The following is a 21965-nucleotide window of genomic DNA, read 5'->3' as shown; positions in this document are numbered from 1 at the left end:
GGAGGGAACCGGCACCACCAGCAAAGCCTGAGTCCCGGCTCATCTGCTCCTCCAACATGGGAACGCCAGCCTGCACAGAAAAAAAATGAAACACGAGCTTTCTTCTGAGCATGATGTGTTCAGAAATAAAAATAAAACCTTCAAAGAGCTCCTTCAAAGAAAAAAAAAGAAAAGAAAATACATTTTTTTTTATGGTAGAAAAAAAGTAGGCAAGAGATACAAATGCATCTCAGCTTATTTGCACTGGTTTGTGCCAAAGAAAAGGTGAAATGGCGATCCTTTCAATCGTTGCGACAAGGAAAGCTGCTTGTCCTTCAGCACCAGACCCGTCCCAGGTGAGAAGGGCGTCCGGGCCAGTTCCTGCAGCGTGGGGCACGGGGCCGCTCACACTGCCTGGTGCGAGGAAACCATTCCCACACCGGCACCTCGTGCGGGGCTGAGCAAACATGCTGTGGGAACGTATCGCAGTTTGTTCTCCTCATCCCGAGGGGAAACGTCTCCCTGGAGCAGGCACTCGCCTCCTCCATCCTCTGCTCCTGTTGGCACGCACAGCCCCTGCTGTTTGTGGAGCCCCTCCAGTGAGTGCCAAGGATAAGCTCCACAAATAAACCCCTCGCGCTTCTCTGCAAGGGAAAGTTGCCGTTTCCGATCCTCCTGGAGGCTTTTGAGTGGTGCTGGTGGCGGCTCCGTGCGGCAACTGAGCGGTGCTTGTGGGGCAGCGGCGAGCAGGGCAGAGCTGTGCCACCATCCCCAGCGGGCCCAGCAGAGATCGGTCCCAGAATTGTGTTGTTTCAAGGTGGAAGAGGGAGCCGGGGAGGAGGTGGCGCTGTGCTGGGGATGGGGGCTCAGCGTGGTGGGTGTTGGTGGTGAAGGAGCTCAGAAAGACAGTGGAAAACTCTGATCCATGGGGACAAAAGGGACAACTCTTGGTGGGAAAGCTCCTGCCATGGAGGTGGGGAAAGAGGCCAGGATGATATGGTTCCTGACATGACTAACAGCCCCGTGCAGCTGACCCCGTGCAGCTGACAGGAAGCAGCCGCGCCTGGAAACCAGCTCAAAGGACAGGGACACCAAAACCTCTGCTGCTCAGAACAAACCAGCGTGTAGCACAAACCGGGGCAGCTGGCTGGTAAAACCTTGCTCCCCAGCACAGGGCACTGCGGGACCTCGCACACCCCATCACCTTATTTCCAAGCACAAACCCTTTCCCATTGCCCGGTTACCAGACGCGATCAGCAGATAGGAGCGACAGCAGCCCAAGGCTCCTCAGGTAACACCACAAAGCGAAGTCCCGAGCTGTGGCAACGCGCTGAGTAAACCCCAACCCACCGCAGGTTCAGCTCGTACCTGCAACCCAAGAGTGCTCCTCAGCCTCTCCCAAACCAGCGCCAGGCGGCCCCTGATCCGCCCTCCCCGCCACGGGGGGTTTCACAGCACAGGGACATCCATGCTGGGCAGGACCTCCCAACCTTCCGTGAGAGGGAAGGGAGCAGAAGGGCCCCAGACCACCCGGGATGGGTGGGGGCACCCGACAGAGGTGCCTCCACGGCCCCGCTGTGAAGTTCTCCGCTGGGAATTAACAGATGGCTGCTAAATAGCTTATAACTGCAAGGAAAAAAAACCACCAAAACAACCAAAACCAAAGGCCACCCAGGTAAGGTGGAATTTTAAAGTCTGACCTCAAAGTTTATACTCCAGATTTTCGCAGATATATCACAGAGCTCTTATGGCTTATTTGGATAACGATACTCAGCAGGACATTCACGACCCCTTTAAAGAGTTCACGAGGCTTCACTTTTTACGGGACACTATTAGCAGAGAACACATCAGATTTTACTTGATTTCTGCTCACTGAAGTACTGCTACAATCTGAGCAGCACTGCTTTCAAAATTATCATCCAGTGCCAGCGTGGGCCAAGAAGAATGAAAAGTAATCCACATTTGAGAGACATTTTCAAGACTGAATTTGCCAATACTTAGCTAGAACTTTATTCATATTCTCACCATGGAGTTTATAGCACCTTTAAAAACATTTCGGATTAGTGCCTCCAACATACACCATACCAAATATGACAGTGTCAAGAGAAGGCGATGGGTGAGCCCCATGGCCAGCACACAAACCGGCTGACCACAGAATCCCAGAGTGTCAGGGGTTGAAGGGCCCTGGAAAGCTCATCCAGTGCAATCCCCCCATGGAGCAGGAACACCCAGATGAGGTTACACAGGAAGGTGTCCAGGCGGGTTGGAATGTCTGCACAGAAGGAGACTCCACAACCCCCTGGGCAGCCTGGGCCAGGCTCTGACACCCTCACCCCAACAAGTTTCTTCTCATATTCAAGTGGAACTTCCTGCATTCCGGTTTGCACCCATTGCCCCTTGTCCTGTCCCTGGTTGTCACCAGAAGAGCCTGGCTCCATCCTCCTGACACTCCCCCTTTCCATATTGATCCCCAGGAATGAGTCCCCCCTCAGTGTCCTCTTGTCCAGCTCCAGAGCCCCAGCTCCCTCAGCCTTTCCTCACACGGGAGATGCTCCACTCCCTGCAGCATCTTGGTGGCTGCGCTGGACTCTCTGCAGCAGTTCCCTGTCCTGCTGGAACTGAGGGGCCACAGCTGGACACAAGATTCCAGGTGTGGTCTCCCCAGGGCAGAGCAGAGGGGCAGGAGAACCTCTCTGACCCACTGACCACCCCCTTCTAACCCACCCCAGGTACCATTGGCTTCCTGGCCACAAGGGCCCAGTGCTGGCTCAGGGTCATCCTGCTGTGCCCAGGACCCCCAGGTCCCCTACCCCTACACTGCTCCCTAGAGGTGGCCGAGGCCCCACGATTTAACGGGATGTTTTCAGCCCTGTACCTGTCCAGGCCTGCGGTGATGAGGTGGCAGCGCTGGAGCTGCTCCATCCGCTGCTTCCTGGCCCATAGGTCCAAAATGAGCTGGAGCAACTCGTGAAACGCACAGCTGCAACCTCTCTGGTTGCTTACAAGAGAACTGGACTCACAATTAAAACTGCTGATAGAAGACCGGGGGATAGAGGGCAAAGATGAGAGCTTTGAGTCACTCCCACTGGTCTGCACATTAGCTAAAGAAAAACTAAATTTTAAAAAATATATAAATTTTTTTAAAAATTAAAAATTAATGTAATTTAAATAAATTTAATTTAAATTTAATTTAAATAAATACTATTTTAATAATTATTTAATATAATTTTAATAATCATAAATAATACTATTTTAAATAAATTAATTTTAAAAATTAATTTTAAAAATTAATTTTAAATTAAAAAAAAAACCCTAAAGTGAAAACTAAATTAGCTAAAACTGAGTTTCTCTCGATACATTACCTGGCATAGCAAGAGCCTTTCTCTGCGCAGTGCTCGGGGCAGGAACGCGTTGCTGTAGTAGCCGAGGAAATGGGTAACATTGAAAAAACTCCGTCTGCTTTCTTGATAAAATAGGAACAAACTCTCGTGATGGTTGTGACACAGAAGCACTGCAGCAAACGGAGCCTCCGGGTAGGAGAACCAGACCAGCTCCATTCTCAGCACGGCCTCCCACAGCTGTGACACCCAGAGGGGCACGAAGCCCCCGGGATCCACCCGTGCCCTGGGAAGGAGCTGGGCCAGCACGGCCACCCCTTGGACTCACCAAACTTGTGCCCAGCAGCGAGTGAATGGAACCGCATCCTGAACTCGTAGTAACACCCAATACTGACTTTGCTCAGGTGACATTACTCATCCATTTATATAACAAATTAAGTTCAAAGTTTTTTTTATTAAGCACATTCCACAGTACAAAGCTTTAGATCATGAACGATATCTGTACAATTTAACAGTTTCAAGAAGCTGTTCATACATCAACTTTCCAAACAGATAATTGGCAAACATAATTACAAGTTAGAATTAGACTATCCCAGTGCTTTGAAACATTAATATAGCAGTAATGTACAGTTGCTCAATTATGGTCAGCAAAACAAAGTCCAGAGTGCAGCCAGAATCACTACCATTCATCCCAGGAGCCAAGTTCCTTGGGTGCCAGTCACAAAAGTCCACTGCTATGGTACACAAAGCACAAAAGTTCCGACTGCATGTTCAAATACCATTATCTCCCAAGGAAAAACAGGAATTTAAATCTCACATGCATTTTAAAAAAGGACTCCGTTCTTCGGAAACAAATACCTTTTTCTTCAGGGCTGTGACAGATTTTTCTTTCTCAACAGTTGAATATTAAAGCTATTAGATGAGAAGGGTAAAGTAAGACACTTTCACAAACTACTGTCAAGCTCACCAAAAAGCGATCATATGGGCGCTTAGGAGTGCAGTTTTAACCTTCTGTAATTCATCATATTCGGTCATCTCAATGAAATAAATGTTGTTGTAGTAACACGTACATGGGAGTTTAATTTAAACACTGATCCCGACACCTCTCTCAGCATGAAGGGGAAGAGGGGACAGCCCGCAGCCGCGCTGGCTCTCACCCGCTGGGTTCGCTGCGCGCAGATGCCGGCTCTGAGCTGTTGACACCCGGCCCCTCGGAGCCCCAACGCGCAGAACACGAACGCCGGAAAGCGCTGCCAGGACAGAAGCCACGCGATGCACGCGGGCTCAGGGGACGGCAGGACATCGCTGTGCCAGCACGCGGCTGCCCGGGAGAACAGGTGCATTTCACACCCAGCTTGATCGGAGCAGGAAGGAAAAGCCACCGACAGGAGTAGTCACACATGGCTAACGCAGACAAAATACTCACAGTTGCATCTCTCCACGTCTTATTCTGACATGGGAAAAATGCAGTAGCGTTTATATGACCACAGAAATTAGAGGGGACACTATGACAAAAGAAAAAGCAGCAAGTTGCTGATAAAGCATGCTAACGAAGAGGAGCCGTGAGCAGGACAGCGCGGCGGTCACGGCTGCGGAAAAGAAAAGCAGCACAGTAATTAGGCAAGGTAATCAGCATGGTAAGCAGTGCATGGACTCGAGGGCACCTCCACTCCACTGTGTTACAAATCACACAGAAATTAACTGAACTTTGGCCCTTGGCGTCTTCTCCACTGAGCAGCCGAACTACCGCTAAGGACGGACAGCAGGGGCTGCGGGACCCGCTGGCACCGAACGGAGACACAGCTGCAAATACTGCGGCACAAAATGTAAGATACAGAACATAAATTAAACACTTTTTTTTAATTTTTAAAAACTTTAGAAATTACATTTAAAAATATGTAGTTCCCATTAAAAAACAAAACAAAACGAAAAAACGGAAAACAAAAAACCAAACAACTAATGAATACTGAAAACCTCCTTTTGCAGAGAAACTGTCTCAGAAACTCACATTAACCCCTGCAGTGCCAGTAGTTTGAACATCCCGCCGCCAAGTGCTACCACATTCCGCATTAGTGTGTAGTGTCAGGACATCCCACCTGCGGCACCCGGGGTCACGCTGTTATGTACATTATATCTACATGCTTGTACAGTATCGGGAATGAGGCAAGCACACATGGAAAGGTTTTACTATACCAAACATGGGGAAGCGCAGGACGGCTGTAGTACAGAGCACAGGGAAAAGGAAAAGACGGTGCTATACAACTAGTTTAGATAACCTAGCCTGAATTACAGGTAATCTTTAATTTAAAAGAAATTATTGGTGCGGAAACAAGTAAACTGTAATCCAAAAATATTACTGAGCAATTCAGAAATATTTCTACGAGTCCACCGTACACTCCTACCAAACAAAACAGGCTCTGGGTCTGTCATGAGTAAAGTCTAAAGGACAACGGTGACTTCGAAAGCAAAGCTCTGTACATTCTGGGTATGTGTTTGGCACCCAAATTTCATTGGAGAATGTTTTTTCTTTGAAGTCAGACAAAAGTGCAAAGCAATATAAATTAGGCCAAGTCCTTTCTTGTCTTCTGATTTATTTCTGAAAAACAAGCCATCAGAGTTCAGTTTCTACGGACAATTTACATGTGAAGCTTTGGATTTCTCACTGCAGGGAAGGATGGGCTTCTGAAATTCGTCTACTCCAAGTCAGTGAATTTGCAGTAAATTCAAAGACGACAACTGAGAGCAGGAAAGATTAAGGAATTTAGATATAGAATTGTGCTGCTTTGCATCTACACAGCATCTAGAACCAATTCTGACTTTAGCTGTCAATCAACATCTTCAGGCATGTAGTAGCCAAAAATCCAGTAGTTCAAGACTGTGAAACCCTGGAAAAGACAAAACACAAACTGAACGGCCAGAAGATACAAATCAAAAAGCAACATCTGGAGACATCTGGGGGTGAGGCCCACACCATCCTCAGCACTCCGGAGTGAAAAAGAAAGGGCAGAACTACGAGTGGTTTTAAGTGTCTACCTTTTCCAGCCGCAGGACCTCACTGCTAGCGAGTTCTCAGTGTCATTAAATCTGAACTTTGGTTTTACCTGCAACTTCCCAAAACCATTACAGACTACACAGAACTACCCTCTTCTGATGGGGAATTCCCACAAAGGTTAAAACACCTTTAGGTGCTTTCCTCCAACCTCCCCTCCCCCAGCCCCATGCCTAGCGCATCATATAAGAATATTGGACTAGCATACGGTAACAATTTTTATCATGTTACAGTAAGCTACAGGAATTCAACAGAAAGCAGTAAAACCCCAGCAGCCAACTGCCAGGACTGTCAGAAATTATCTGCTTTGAAGAGGTGGAACGTTGTAAACAAGCGCACAGGGCTGCTTCGAAATTCAGAGAACTATAATGTTTAACAGTATAGAAAACGGTTTCATTAAGTGTCATAATGAAATATGAGCTGTTTGATCACGGTTTTATGTAGGTTTATATTTCTGGATTCTCAAGTCAGACCAACCTGTCACAAAGTGATACTGCAGCATCTCTCCTATATGGGAGATCGTGATGAAGGGACTGTGGTTCCCGCCCCACGGAGACCCGCCTGGTTCACGCTCTGTGCAGGGCACCGGGCAGACACAAGCTGTGCACAGAACATGCCACCAAAGGCATTTCATGTTTCCCTGACAGATCTTGGTGATGCTGGGTCGTGTGGGCAGCAGACACCAGCATATTGCTGGTCAAGCCAATTGATATCAATTTTATTCAATTCCTAATTTCTTGTGCGTTTAAGACATGCTATGTATAGCTTTTCCATTAATCAAAACTAGTAAAAGAAGCCTGCAAAATATACTTATGTATCTTTTTTTTTAGAAAAACAAACCAAACAAACAAAAGAATGTCAATCTCAAATTGTAAGTTAACAGAAGAAAACACTGGTGTATGACAGAAGGAGATGTTCCCAAAACTATTGTCTTCTCACACAGCCTATTCTAAATGCCTGAAAAAGCAAGGAAAACCAAAAATATTCAGAAAGGAGGAAGAAAAGTTTCCAAAGAGAAGGAAAACCATTTGACTTCAACCCGCCCTGCAGCTCCCACTGCCAAGGGCAGGATCGGGGCTCAGGACGCACCCGTCAGCTCCAGCTCAGGACACAAACCGCGGGTTCCTGTTGTCCTCCAACATGCACGAGTTTTACTGAGCTACCCTTGCAGCAGTGCTCTTAAAACGTGGGTTTAAGGTTTCCATTAGCTGCTGGTTGTGCACACTACCTCATCATTGTAGCGTTAACGCTTCTTCCATAATCATGGGTGTAATTATGTTAATTAAGGTTCGGAAAGACGGGGAAACTCAGCCGAGCAATGGGTAGGTTAGTGCTTTGACCCTCTGAAGATAACGAGCGTCACATTCAGAGAGGATGTTGTCTTGGCTTGGGAGCTCAGGTGGCACAAAAGGCAGGTAACACCTTCCTGAGGAATGCTGCCAGGTGGGGGAACACGGATTCTGAAGAACTAGCATCTTCACAAGGTATTTCCTAGCCAGGAGTGGGAAAACCCGAGGAACTCACAACGATACACAGGTAATGAAATCCGTGCTCATATGAAGGCAGGGAAAGCTTTTCCCACAGTGTTTAAACAAACTACTAATTATGTACTTTAAATAAAATTAATCCTTCCTGTTGGGGCAATGCGAGCCCTCTCGCCTCGGGAGCTGCCAGCACCAGCACAGCCAGTGGGGAACGGGGCGACCACTCCGCTTCGGTGAAGCCATTTCTGTGCCCAAGCCCTGGCATCCGCAGCTGTTTAGAGTCTGAAGTGCAATCATTTGCAATAATATAGATGACACAAGGCAAAGAATCCACTGTTCCAACCAACAGCAGAGCTTTTACCCACTGTGCTGTGAGAACTAAACGAAGCTGAGTTGCAGAAAAATGGAAACAAAATGTGCAAAGTTAACGTGCGCTGTTCCTGACACCTCTGAGCTGTCACGCTGCCTGACATGATGTGAATTTGAGTTCTGAACACTTTCCCTGCTCTTTGAGGTTATCAGAGAACCGCTCGTTTCTGACGAGCATTTGCCCAAAGATGTCACGCACGTTCGGTTTATGGAGATGCACCACAGTGCTCGTTACAAAGCTCCACAGAGCGAGCAGACGCATCAAGAATTCTCAGCGTGTCTGGAACAGCTGTGCAATACACCAAGTCTCCTCCAGTTCCAAGACGGCTGTGAACAGATAACTTTCCATGAAACACCTGATGTACCTGGTTCTAAACAGGAGGGATTATAGAAGGGGCTAAGAAAACATTACGAGTTTCATAAGCTGAAACATAACTGGCATAAACAGGTTTTATTTTCTTAAGGAAAACATCAGCTGCTTGTTTTGACTGAGCCAACCTGCAGGCGAAGCGATTATTTCAGATATTTATAACACAGCCAATAAAACAAGGGAGACTTACCTTCCGAGGGCAGGAAAGTGCAGACTGTTATCTGGAGATGTATGTGTATGTTCTAGATGGAGAGCGGGTCTCGTTCTGGGCACTGGGTGGCACGTTTAAGAAATCCCAAATCAGAATTGTATCGTCGTGGGAACTACTAATGATCTGAAACTCATCAAACTGGAGTCTGAAGACACGTCCTGAATGTTCCTGCAAGTAAGAGGGAGTCCATGAGCAAGGCAAGGAGAGCACAACACTCCATCCCATCACAGCACAACCGCTGGTGCGCTGGTCGGGAAACCCTTTGCTGTCACGACACTCGAGTTGAAGAAATACTCATTTGTGTGTAAGATTGTTCAGCAAAACACGTGGTTTCCAAACCCAGCGCCTGTAAAGCCTGAGCCTCCCCTGGAGGGACTGGCATAGAGGTTATTAAAGGCAAAAGCAGCCTATCAAAAAGAAAAAGCAGCCTATTTTCAGTAAAATTAAATATACCGCATTCAAAGAACAGTTAAACCTCGTCTCTGTGCCAGGACTTGTGAATAGAAACTACAATGAGGAGCATTTCTGGCCATGTCAGCACTTCTTTATGGGCTGGGAAGGCCAAGCACGTGCTGAAGGAGCCCGTTACCATCAGAAAGACAACTTCGGGTTCCTACAGCTCATCAAACCGACTCCCGAAGGAAAATGTCATCCACATATCCGGGGAAAGAACAAAGAACTAATTTCCCTAATTTAGTTTTAATTAAGTCTACTGTCATAAACTAAAACCCTCATTACAAAGAAAAATATAACTTAAGCAACAGCCTTAAATCTGATGGTCTTCGGAAGTGATTCAATCCTTCCAGCCCATCTCCCTTCCCTTGGCACATCTCTTCCTTCCAAACCCAAGGGCTGGGAGGTTTTGGGAAAGGCTCCCGAGGTTCCTTCCTCCTTTTCAATTAGAGGAGATTTAAAGCCAGCACTACAATGATATTAGAGAAACACACCAATAACTAGAATTGTTTGATACAGTGTCATGCTGGTTTGTTTGGGGTTTTTTTTTAGAATACACAAGAATTTTAAACTAGAAATCATTCAGGATAGAAGAATATATTTTTCCTTATTCTTAGAATAAGCAGCAATTTAGGCTTTATAAAACATGCTGAGTTTTTCACCTATCCCACCATACTGTAATAAAATGCCTCTCACAAATAAAAGATTCCAGATAACCCCAAATGAATTAATTTTACATACCACTAATGTACGCAAGCATAATGTACTTGCTGGGGCACGAGGGTCAAGAGCAGCTTGCAAGTCCCAAACTTTAATTTTGCTATAATGCAAAAGAAGAAGATGGTTAGGAAAGCGTTGTTTCCAGTATAAACATAGAAGCAACATCTAAAGTGATGGAAAAGTCTGTGATTCCCCCTACAGCTCATTTATCAGAATCAAGCAGAATGGTTGAACCTTCACTAAAATATTTCCGCTAAATCTTGTACAACACAAATAGCTTTGTATTTCTTTCTAGCAGCAAATATAGGGACGTTGTTGTGACGGCCCTGCTGGGTCAGTGATGTGAAAGACACGTTCACTGTGTGTGCACGAGCTCCTTGGGACCGCGGGGGATCGGGAGCTCCCAGCGCTGCTGACAAGCTGCAATGTGCCCAGGGAATCAGGCCAGGGCGGCTCTAAATCCAAATAAAAGGTTAGAGACAAACACAGTTCCAGAATTGTTTTCCATAACTCTGCTGTTCACTTGAAGCATAAATCAGGCAGAGACAGACCCGGAGGATCTGGACATGGATGTAAGCCGTAAGTGCCAACAGGCTCCTGCCTCCTGCCCACCAGAGACGGTCACCAAGGGGTTCCGAGAGCCCTGTGAGATACATTTACTCTTGCAACAAGGATGTTCAGTGCTGCTCTCTTATAAAAATAGGAAGCCTAAACTACTCTAAACACACAGGACCTGGTAAGGAGCAATTCCTGAGGGAAGAAACAGAGCAATGCACTTAGGGGTGGCTGTCACTTCAGCCAAACTAAAGTTTCCTTTCTATGGAAAATCAAACTTGAGTAATAACACAATTCAGGAGTGCGCTAAAGAGCAGCAGAAAAACAGCTTCTTAGCTACTTAAAAGTGCAGCCTGCTGTGTTGAAATGCTCCAGCAGAAGCCACTCGGATAAATGTTGATCCATTAGTCAAATCAGAAGAGAGCCCTTTCCACAGGGAACAAAGGCTCAATGGTTTGTAGAAGATGCCTTGCTAGACACAGCACATTTTTTTTAAATTGCTTTCAAAAACATACCCATCATAGGCTCCACTAACAATCCTCTTATTGTCGAACCTGATGCATCGAACCAGTTCTTCGTGGCCTTCTAGTACTCTTAAACAGGCACCACATTCAATGTCCCATAGCCTGCAGAGAGCAGAGGAAAGGCACTGTGAGTACCTCAGGGTCAGCACTGGCCCGTGGCCCCACATGCAGGGATTTAAGCAGGGTACCGAACGGGTTTCTGTGGAAGATAGCACATAATTTACTAAAAAGAGGCAGCTGGTAGGATCATGAGATGCTCCTTGCACACAATTCAGAGATAAGTTTGTGTTGCAGCATCAGCACATCAAAGTTCACCTGATCATTCAAAATTACATTCAAGTAAATGTTGGATACTTTTTAAATTATCTTGGGAAACTTTAATATACATTCTCCCATTCTGCACAAACCAGTGATCAGAGGTTAAGAAAGTAATTAAGAAAATCAGTGACCAACATTTTCCTCATGCCTCCAAAGAGACAGTGTGGTCATAAACTACAGAAACAGATAAGAAGCTTTGTTTACCTGTGACATAAACCTCAGTGTCCCACTTTTCCCCCGCTCCAAAAGCCAGACATAGCAAAGGTGCCTCTGGCTGAGAGAACTGGGGTGCTCATCCTGGCAAGGGCTCTGGGGAGACCTTATTGTGGCCTTTCAGTACCTAGAGGGGACCTAAAGAAACCTGGACAGAGACTTTTCACAAGGGGATGTAGTGATAGGATGAGGGGTGATGGCTTTAAACTAAGAGGGGGGAGATTTAGATTAGATACAAGGAAGAAACTCTTCACTGTAAGGGTGGCAAGGGACTGGAATAGGCTGGAGAAGCTGTGGATGCCCCATCCCTGGAGACATCCCAGGCCAGGCTGTACGGGGCTCTGAGCAACCTGAGCTGGTGAAGATGTCCCTGCTCGTGGCAGGGGGGGCACTGGGGGAGCTTTAAGGTCCCTTCAACCCAAACCGTTCTATGGTTCTGTGTTTTGTGTGTGCAGCAGTGCAGGACCACCTTAAAAATGACAAGAAATCCTATTTTCACCAATGTACGTTGTTCCATACTGCCAGCAGCCCCGTGGCACCCACCGAATGGTATTGTCGGAAGACCCACTGACGACGAGCCGGTCCCGGTACTGCAGGCACGCGATGCCGCGCTTGTGCCCATTCAGAGTACGAACGAACTCGCACGTACTTGTACTCCAGACCTGTGAAACATGAGGTGAACACTCCTCTGAGAATTACACCCAAACAAGGGGTTTGAATTTCAACAGAAGCCATTACCAACTCATAAACAGGACAGTGGGAATGAAAATCACATTTTTACAGGCAAAATGTACCTGATGTTAATGGGAGACTGGGGCCATGGGGAACTGCTGTTGTACATCGAGTCAATGAGAAAAGCTGGTGCAGGGTTGTCTATAAAATAGTTATCCCATATGCAAAACCCCCACATATTTTAACCAAAGAAACTGCTAGCAATCTTCTAGGAAGAGAAGGAAAAAATGTGGCCTGTAAAAGTTTGGTGGCTGCTTCTTTCTTAACGTTAAATGACTCAACCAACTATGCCCATTTTTAATGAGCTGTAATTGAAGTTGTAATGCAGAGTATCCAGTGGCTCATCTTCCAACACAGAGTGCAGCAGGATCTCTGACAGGTATTTGGACATTAAACTGCAAAGAGCTTTTTGGCACAGCCTAAGGTAGCTCTGGTTCTAGAGAGTGAAGGGTGCAAACGCATTTGTGATATTAATACGCTCTGGGTAACTCAAATCTTCTGGTATGTAACAGTCCTCATACACATTAATTCTTCAAACATGGCAAAGTCTGGTTGAGCTGCCAGGAAGACGTGGTGAGGAAAGGCAACTGCTGATAAATCTCATGTCTGGAACGGGATCACCAACGGATATAAAAATAACACTTGGAAAAAGTCACAAAATGCGCCACATTTAACAAACAAACCGATCTTGAGACTGGAGCTCAAACAGGCTTCACGTTTTTGGAGTTGTACTACAGAAGCCACAGAAATGTTCCAAGCCTAGTTATGCACATAAAACCATGAACAGCCAGCAAGAGGCAGCAGCTCGTCAAACCATAAAGAAAAAGGCACAGAACCGCTTAGGAACACTTGGGATACTCAGAGCCAAGTAACACTCGGAAGCTTTTCTGGCTGAGTAGACACGTGGACCTTGACTGGAGCTTTGCCAACTTACTTTAATGGTCCTGTCACCTGATGCTGACACAATATACTTGTCATCGAAGTCGACCACGTTGACAGCAGCACGATGGCCAACCAAGACACGGCGCAGGGTGATGTCGGTGGGCGACGCCATGTCCCAAACAGCGATCGATCTGTCCTTGGAGCACGTCACCATTAAGCCATTACTGAACCTCAAATGAAGCACTGCCTCGTTGTGATGAATCAACGTGTTCAGAACTTCACCTGTATTTACATCCCAAACTCTGCAACAGAAAGTAATTTTATCCCAACTGAAGGATGATAGTATAGAGCATAAACATGCACATCTGCTCGAGGGTTACCTACTAGCTTACGTGAAGTGAAAAATCGCTAAATACCTGAAGGGTGTTCTGACCAGTTCTTAACTTTTTACAACTTCTGCAGAGATTTGCATTGGTGAACCATGGAGACAAGGCCCTTCCACTGAACCAGGCCTGAGCGTCTCTGTATTGGACATCTACTGACCGTTGAATTCATACAAGAATTTAAACTCAGTATCGTCAAAACTGCAGTCGGACAAGTGCTTCATATATACCAAGTACCCCTTCATTAAGAGTCATAATTAAGAGGTCTCAGAAGGTGGTATAAGAAACCCTAAATAAGGTTGTATAGTGAGCCACCAGCCATTCTACAGCTTCAGTATATATCTTGAATCATACAGGTCATATAATAATAAATAAGATGGATAATAATAAATGAGATGGAAATTTGGCAAAAAAAGAACTACTGAATGTGATGCTTTGCCAACTGTAAATAATAGTATGACATTAATATTCGGCATGTTTTCTGATATTTGGATATTACTCTAAGTATTCCCAGCCCTAATACTCATATAATATTTGTGCAAAAACTTAACACTTGCCTCACTGTAGAATCTGAAGATCCAGTTACTATGACTCTCTCGTCGTACTGCAGACAAAGAACCGAGCCAGTATGTCCTGTTAATACCTTCAAACATTCCAAGCTTGTCTTGTCCCAAATCTGTTTAAAAACAAGAAGTAGAAATGGCTTACCATCCATTTATATCCAAGACTTGAACATTGTGACAACAGAGAAGGAAGGAAGAAAAACGGCGCTAGCAGTTGGAATACACAAGTAATTTGCCTGTCCTCCCTTTTAGCTTTGACAGAACAGTGAAATAACCAACCATCACAAAAAGACACAAGCAGCTGCTGTTCCAAGGCAGAATCGTCCACCTACCTTTATGGGAAAGGCAGAACAAAAGCATTTACCTTGATGGAGTTATCTCGTAGGCCACTGATAATCTTTTCATCATCGTACTGTAAACAGTAGACACCTTTGCTGTTTTCGGAGCGGCACTGGATCCTTTGCAAGTTGTGTCGTCCGCATCGCCAGTTGGATTCTATAGTCTGAGAGGGGAAACAATGGGGAGTCAGGCATGACTGCTCCAGCACACACAGCAATCCTTCCACTGCTACACACGTCATCCTCAAAGTATGTCAAACTTGATCATATATTTTCTCCCCGCCCTAATAAAAATGCACAAAGCAATGAATTGGAATTGGGAGGTTGTTTTTTTTTATTCATGACAAACGCTGTGTTTAGTGGTGAAAATCACAGTCAACTAACCTTAATGAGAATTTCCAAACGAGCCATTAGAGAGAGAAATTTCGTAACAATTCAGTTATCCCCCATGATTCCAGGACCATTTGACATAAGCAGCACAGATTAAAGCAGGAGCTCGTGTAACTAATAACGTCACATCCCTGCTGAGCCCAATGCGGAGCCTGCGGGAGTGCTGGGGCCTTTCCTTTCTTAACCCCTTAAAATCTCAACATCTTTATTGTGAGAGACATTTTAAGAGCCCTGACACACCTTAAAAAAACCACAAAATATTTCACAGCAGAAGTAGAATGATGTCCTTGTTTTAATCAGCTTTATGACTCGTAACAACAACCAGGAGAGGATGCAGGCACAGAGCAGCACCTGCAGTACCTACACAGCCTGGGATGTTCCCGTCTTCCAGCACAGGCACCCAAACACAGCATTTATTTACCTATTTCCCTGGGTTCCCGCCCCAAATGCTGCATGGAAGCCTGGGAAGGAGCTGATCAACGGTCAGTTTGATTGGAAAAGCACACTGATAACTTTCAAAGCAATAGCAGGCACCTCTGCGGCCCTCCCAAGCCTGGAAAACTACTGAAATGCTTATTAAAGACAAAAGTGCGGTGCAGCTGTGACACTCCAATTCCAAGAAAATGTCTGCTCCGAGGGAAAACTAACCTATTGCTTTGTCCTCCACACATTTGCTCCTTCAATTGTCTCCCATTATGCAATTTGGACAGGATTATACTCAGTCGTAATACAAACCTGATACGCCACAGGAATTTCTCTAAATCCTAAGTACTAAGTGATGCTCCTAGAGGAACATGTGGACAAGTTCCTCATCCCCTCTTGTTTTCTTCCAGTTTGGTGGGGAAGTTAATGAAATTAAGATAGCAAATCATCCGCCAGTTTGGGATCCCCTTTTCTGGCCAGCTAGTGTGCTGCTGATCGTCAGGCTGGGAACTGGGCTTAAAATGTTCAAATCTGACGCTTAAGCTCAGCCTTGGACTCCTGCCCTGAAGGCAGCGGCTGCTCGCTGTGCTCAGCACGGGACGGAGGCGTGAGAGGAAGGACAGACGCTGCTTAAACCTGAGCTCAACATTTATCATCTGCGCTAGGAGGGCAGAACCGCAACTCAATAATTCCTTTGCTGCTACAGGTGTGACTCTCAAAAACTGGAGAGGACTGTAGATGTTAATAGCATGAACCAATACAATTGTAGATCTGAAGGGAAGATATTGAAAAATGCAATACTGACGCTGAAGACACAGGAGATAAAGCATCACAGATTGGAGTTAGTGACAGTGACCACCGATAGCTAGAGAAGGCACTAAGAACACCACAAATCAGAAACGTTGCTTGTAGTAGTTTCCCAGAGAAAGAGTCAGTAAAAGTTTGCTCACCAGACACACAGGACACAAGCTGGCTTAACTCGTAGGTCATTATAGGAAGCTACTTAATAAGCTCGCCAGGAGGAAATATTGGCTTTAAATAAAAGAAACTCGAGTGTTATTTGTATCTGTGTGAAGGCACAATAAAGCAGTAAGTCATATGCAGGTGCACACTTGAATTCTGAGAATAGATGTCATTTCACTCAGACGTTATACGGCGCGGCTACTGTGGGAAAATACTTCATGTTTTTCAAGAACTTGTAAAATCCCCTTACGCTGCGTAAATTTTCAATATGCTGGGAAAGTAGCCACGATACACAGAGAATATACAGCAGCAGTTCAATTGGCAAGAGAGTGAAAACAGATGTGGACATACAGAGAAATAACATTATTTTAGGTGACTGAATACAGCTGAGTGGGTGGGCAAACTGGAGGACCCTCGGAGAAGGAACATGTTTGATACGATACTGGCAACCGCATTAAAGCTTCTGGCTGTAGGAAATGTCTGGTGGTTACCGAATAGTGCAGCTCACAAAGGTCTTCATCTGCAACCTCTTTCCAGGAGATATCTTAATAAACTGTACGTGCTGAGTAGGTGGGCATGTGCGTACAAGGGGGTTTATGGGCTGTGACAAGCACCAGGGAGTCAATGATGATGACACCCATGGTTTATCTGCACATTTATAGTACGAAACCTAATACCAATATATGCAACACCCACTACTCTATTTTCTACAGATCCCCTCAAAGTCTCCAAGATGACTGCCTGTAAACTTGGGTTTCACAATGAAAAGCACGATGTTGCAGAACTATGTCTCCTCAGTTCACACACACAGAAACACCATTTCTGGCACTTTACTAAAAGCTCACAAGAGCAATAGCTGACATGGGCTGCACAACCAACACGGTCTGGCCATATAAGGGATAAAGACCAAGAATGAGGCCAAAACACCTGCCACATCAGGAGAGCCATTTGGCAGCTGAAGAAATGCATAAATGGATAAAAAAAAAGACATGTAGAGAGAAAAGTACACGCAGATAATAGCCCAAGATGCAGAGGTATAGCCAAGCCTTGACCATGCCAGAATGTGCTCACTGGTACAAAGATGCACAGCAAAAATAAAAGATGCAATTCATCTGGATTAACACTTGGAACATTTGCTATGCTTTGGAAGTGCTAAGGATAATCTACTAGGAACAAGATTTTTCCCCATTTGATATTGTACACTGTGTTCAGTTCCTTGGCTTAACACTGCATTTTTATTGTTGTGAATGTTACTGCAGAGCAGGAGGGTTTTTCTTAATCCCCAGAACCAAGGAGCTTCTGTTCCCTCTGAACACACAATCCTCCTGCAGCATGAACGGGGCAGGAGAAAAAGGGACCTACACATTTGTTATGTCCATTGGGATTTTTCTCCTGAAGTTAATGCTTAGTGTCATTGCCAACAGAACAGGCACAGGAGACAATTACAATTAAATATTGATTTTTTGGGGCAGAATTTGAGACCTAAAAGTTAAGTTCCTAATGTTTACAGCTGCTTAGATAAGATCCAAATGTGGACAATATAAATTGCTGAAGTGTTGTCTCTTTCTGCATGAGATTGATTCAACACATATGAAGCTGCTTAAAGGTCCACCAAGTAAAACTACTCCTGAGTCGCGCTGTAGCTTTGCTGAACCCTTTTAAAAATAACAGAGCAACCTTATGATGCTGAACAAGACAAATCTGGACAATGGAATACAACATTGCTTCAAGAGGAAGAGGAGACTTCAGGAGGTGCATTAAAGGCCAGAGGCATATACGGAATATAGGAAATCCCTTTGGAAGAAAGCTGGCAGTATAATACTGACCGTTTTATTAAGCATAAAGAACAGACAGTGTTTTCTCTAAGTGCCAAAATGGTGTTATACACCAGATAGCTTAGGTAAATCAGATAAAAAGAAGCAACATAAACTGAAGTTTCAGACCTAGAGAAGAGTAATTGAGCATTAGGACAGTCTCACTGCCCAGGAGGGCAATGCCTGACTTGCTGGAGGAGATGGAACACACCGCAGGGGCAGGACATGAGAAACTCGGGTGACTCCCATGTAAATCAAGTGTAAAAGCTGTTCTGGGGCTGTGCTGGGCCATCACCGACTGCACTGGGACAGCTGCTCCCCTTTCCCAGGGAGGGGACGAAGGATCCTTGTGCATCCTGCTCAGGAGAACTGGGGGCAGCAGGATGCGGATGGGCAGAGCCGTCCATCCGCCCTGGGAGCGCTCTCTTCTCTGCCAAGCACGTCTGCAAACACAGCCACAAAGCACCACATCCCAAAAGAGATTCAAGGGCAGCATCTGATAAAAACCTTTTCCACCTCCGCAGCTGCACGCCGTGATGATCACGGGGACATCTATCCATGTCTGGCTGGTTTTTCCTCCCATTTCCACCAACCAGGTACAACACACTTCAGAGGCCACCGAATTTCAAGCTTTTGGGTTACAGATGCAACATCAAAATAAACTAACTTTAAACGGGCAAAGCAATAGAGAAGTACTGCTGTAATTTCCAGATCTGGAGAGGAAATCTTAAAACTACAAGGCAACAGCAATGAAAACAGAGAGAGGTCCCCGGAGGTGCTTCACTGACACCTGGGCTCTGCATAACACCTGGAGAAGAATAATGTTGCTGACAACACTACTGCATCGTTTAGTTTCCACTGGAGACAATAACTGTGTTTATGCATAACACCGTAAAAATACAAAGTCACATTTAAACAGGTACTTATCAGGCCCTGTCAGGGCATAGGGGCATTCAAAGTACCCAAACAGGATCCATTAATCCCTTTTTCAAACCTGCAGAAGAAAACCAGTGGTCTTTTATGCCTGTTTGTGAAAAAAAGCAGCTGCGATGTGGGCAAAGTGAATTAAAAAATATCCAAGTCAAGGATGTGCCCCATGCAAGGGGTGTCTGCGAGGAGCCACGTGCCCGGCGGGACATGAGAGCCGCAGCCTGGGCCGCGCAGCACGGAATGCGGCCCCTGCCCCGTCCTGTCCCTGCCCCGTCCTATCCCTGCCCAGCCTCGTGGGTCAGAAATGTCATTTGCAAAGCGCCTGTGGAGCAGAGATTTCAATCACAGAATTGCAGCATGTCAGGGGTTGGAAGGGCCCTGGAAAGCTCATCCAGTGCAATCCCCCCATGGAGCAGGAACACCCAGATGAGGTTACACAGGAAGGTGTCCAGGCGGGTTGGAATGTCTGCACAGAAGGAGACTCCACAACCCCCTGGGCAGCCTGGGCCAGGCTCTGACACCCTCACCCCAAACAAGTTTCTTCTCATATTTCAGTGGAACCTCCTGTGTTCCAGTTTGCACCCATTGCCCCTTGTCTTGTCACTGGTTGTCACCAGCAGAGCCTGGCTCCATCCTCCTGACACTGCCCCTTTCCATATTGATCCCCAGGAATGAGTCCCCCCTCAGTGTCCTCTTGTCCAGCTCCAGAGCCCCAGCTCCCTCAGCCTTTCCTCACACAGGAGATGCTCCACTCCCTTCAACATCTTCAGTGACCGGCTGAAAAAATTTGCTGACCAGATTCTCCATACGCAGGCGCACAGAATTCCTCCAGCATCATCATTACAACAGCACCAAACGAACCCATTCCCTCAGCAATCACACACTGCAACGCTCATAAACAAAGCTCTCCGAATGCCGGCAGTGATTGCAGGTGAGAGCTGATTTTTTCCCCCCTTTCAAATTTCAATTCTAGATGTAAAATTGGAACTTTTGCAAAATTCAGAAGAACGCATAGTGCTTATCTGATGGCCTGGCACATTTTCCTAGAGTCTGCAGCAAAATCACATTGTAATTCTCATCTTCATTAGGTGGACCTAAATCTCTCCGGAAACAAGATGAGGGCACTTGCCATGTGCCTAAAGATATGGGAACATGGATGAACTGAGTCTTCTCAGCTCATCAGAAGATATAGATACTTGTGCTAATCCTGAGGGGAAAACAGAACAGTTGGCCAAGCTTCACAAATAATATGGAAAAAATCCAGGGACATGGGGCTCTAGAATGAGCAGCATTCAGCTTCCCATCCTAGCAATGTGCCAATTAACACAATCCCAATTAAAACAGCTGCCCTGCACCACGACACCCTGGGGCTGCACCCAGGCACGAGACACTCTGCGCCCACAGACCAGCTCCATGAACAAGGGCTTGCAAAACCAGCTCCAGTTTTTTAAAATAAGCCCCAAACAGGTTTTTGCCTTAAAAAAAAAAGGCTCCTAAGGGAGCTTGGCAGTTCAACATCTGCCTCGGAGATATGTACAATTACTGGAGCACCTCTCGTGAAATGGAACCTAATTAAATATTTGGCTTCACAGAGGAGGTGCAGAGTAACCACCTCTTTCCAAGAATTTGGTCTCAGATCTCTAAATGTCCTCTTGTTTTCAGATCCAGTGATTTCAGAAGTGCATTATGTTCCTAAAATGTGTTTGGCATGAAATAAACAGATATTGGCACTAATACATTTTCAGAGAGACCCGGGAACCTCACTCTGCCAAGTCCCTGCCCGTATCACCTTGCGGCCAATGAGACCTTGCGGCTGCACAGACTTTTGACCCAACACGTAAATAGAACCCAAGGGAAACAATTCAAATTTGCTATTTATCCTTTTTCCTTCCAATTGTTAATTCAGGTTTTGGATTACTTCTCAAATTCTGACAGTCGATCCAAAGGACAGAGTGTATTCTCCTTTAAACTCATCTCTACTCGCAACCCAATTTAGGGCCAGCCACAGTAATTAATAACTCTTATAGCAGAATTTGGTTAATCTTTGTACTCCACTGAATGACAAGATTTTTGTGTTACATCAAATATATTTTACCACATTCAAAAATCAAGTTCTTTGGGCACAAACAGAAATGTTTTCTAAAAATATAATGATAGAAATGCTAATGTGGTAGCCTTTGGCTCATCACTGCTCCTTAAACCCTGACCCTCTGACAGAAACACACAGATCTTATTAAAAGTCCAGGCAAATATTTGAAGAAAAAACATTTTGGTATTCAAGAGATACAAAATTCTTCATCACAGCTGAGATGAAAGTCTTATTTAAGAGCTTCTGCATGTTGCTTTGAAAAAGGAAGGACCAGGAAAAGCATGAAACTGAGGGAGAACATGACTTTAGAACTGCTGGAGGGAGTCCAGCGCAGCCACCAAGATGCTGCAGGGAGTGGAGCATCTCCCGTGTGAGGAAAGGCTGAGGGAGCTGGGGCTCTGGAGCTGGACAAGAGGACACTGAGGGGGGACTCATTCCTGGGGATCAATATGGAAAGGGGCAGTGTCAGGAGGATGGAGCCAGGCTCTGCTGGTGACAACCAGGGACAGGACAAGGGGCAATGGGTGCAAACTGGAACACAGGAGGTTCCACTGAAAGATGAAAAGAAACTTGTTGGGGGTGAGGGTGGCAGAGCCTGGCCCAGGCTGCCCAGGGGGGTTGTGGAGTCTCCTTCTGTGCAGACATTCCAACCCGCCTGGACACCTTCCTGTGTAACCTCATCTGGGTGTTCCTGCTCCATGGGGGGATTGCACTGGATGAGCTTTCCAGGGCCCTTCCAATCCCTGACATTCTGGGATTCTGTGATTTAGGCTTAAAAACAGAATAAGGGGAGGAAAAGTCAAGAAGAATTTATAGCTACGTTTTGTTGTTATTGTTACTCACCATCTACATTTTTAAACAGTGTTAAAAGCTTC

The 21965-nt window shown here is 45.7% G+C and overlaps 1 protein-coding gene across 4 annotated transcripts in view; it reads right to left on the bottom strand.

Annotated features, from left to right (window-relative positions):
* Window positions 1–3816: 3816 nt before the first annotated feature.
* The window catches only part of FBXW11 (F-box and WD repeat domain containing 11), a 69867-nt gene continuing 51718 nt past the window's right edge, over window positions 3817–21965 (bottom strand). For 3 of the 4 annotated variants that reach the window (XM_080352978.1, XM_080352977.1, XM_080352979.1), the window contains 8 exons: window positions 14508–14645; window positions 14138–14256; window positions 13250–13499; window positions 12127–12245; window positions 11044–11154; window positions 9995–10073; window positions 8780–8968; window positions 3817–6202 (listed from right to left, as the gene is read on the bottom strand). In XM_080352978.1, the coding sequence (XP_080209104.1) occupies window positions 8807–8968; window positions 9995–10073; window positions 11044–11154; window positions 12127–12245; window positions 13250–13499; window positions 14138–14256; window positions 14508–14645 (978 nt within the window). In that variant the 3' untranslated portion in view covers window positions 3817–6202; window positions 8780–8806. The remainder of the gene's footprint in view (window positions 6203–8779; window positions 8969–9994; window positions 10074–11043; window positions 11155–12126; window positions 12246–13249; window positions 13500–14137; window positions 14257–14507; window positions 14646–21965) is intronic. The other variant, XM_080352980.1, reaches the window with a different exon arrangement.

The sequence above is a fragment of the Nesoenas mayeri genome (genome assembly GCF_963082525.1).
Source record: "Nesoenas mayeri genome assembly, chromosome: 14".
NCBI classification, from domain to species: domain Eukaryota; kingdom Metazoa; phylum Chordata; class Aves; order Columbiformes; family Columbidae; genus Nesoenas; species Nesoenas mayeri.
Note: the sequence above shows the minus strand (reverse complement) of the source record. Positions and strands in the feature narration are given on the sequence as shown.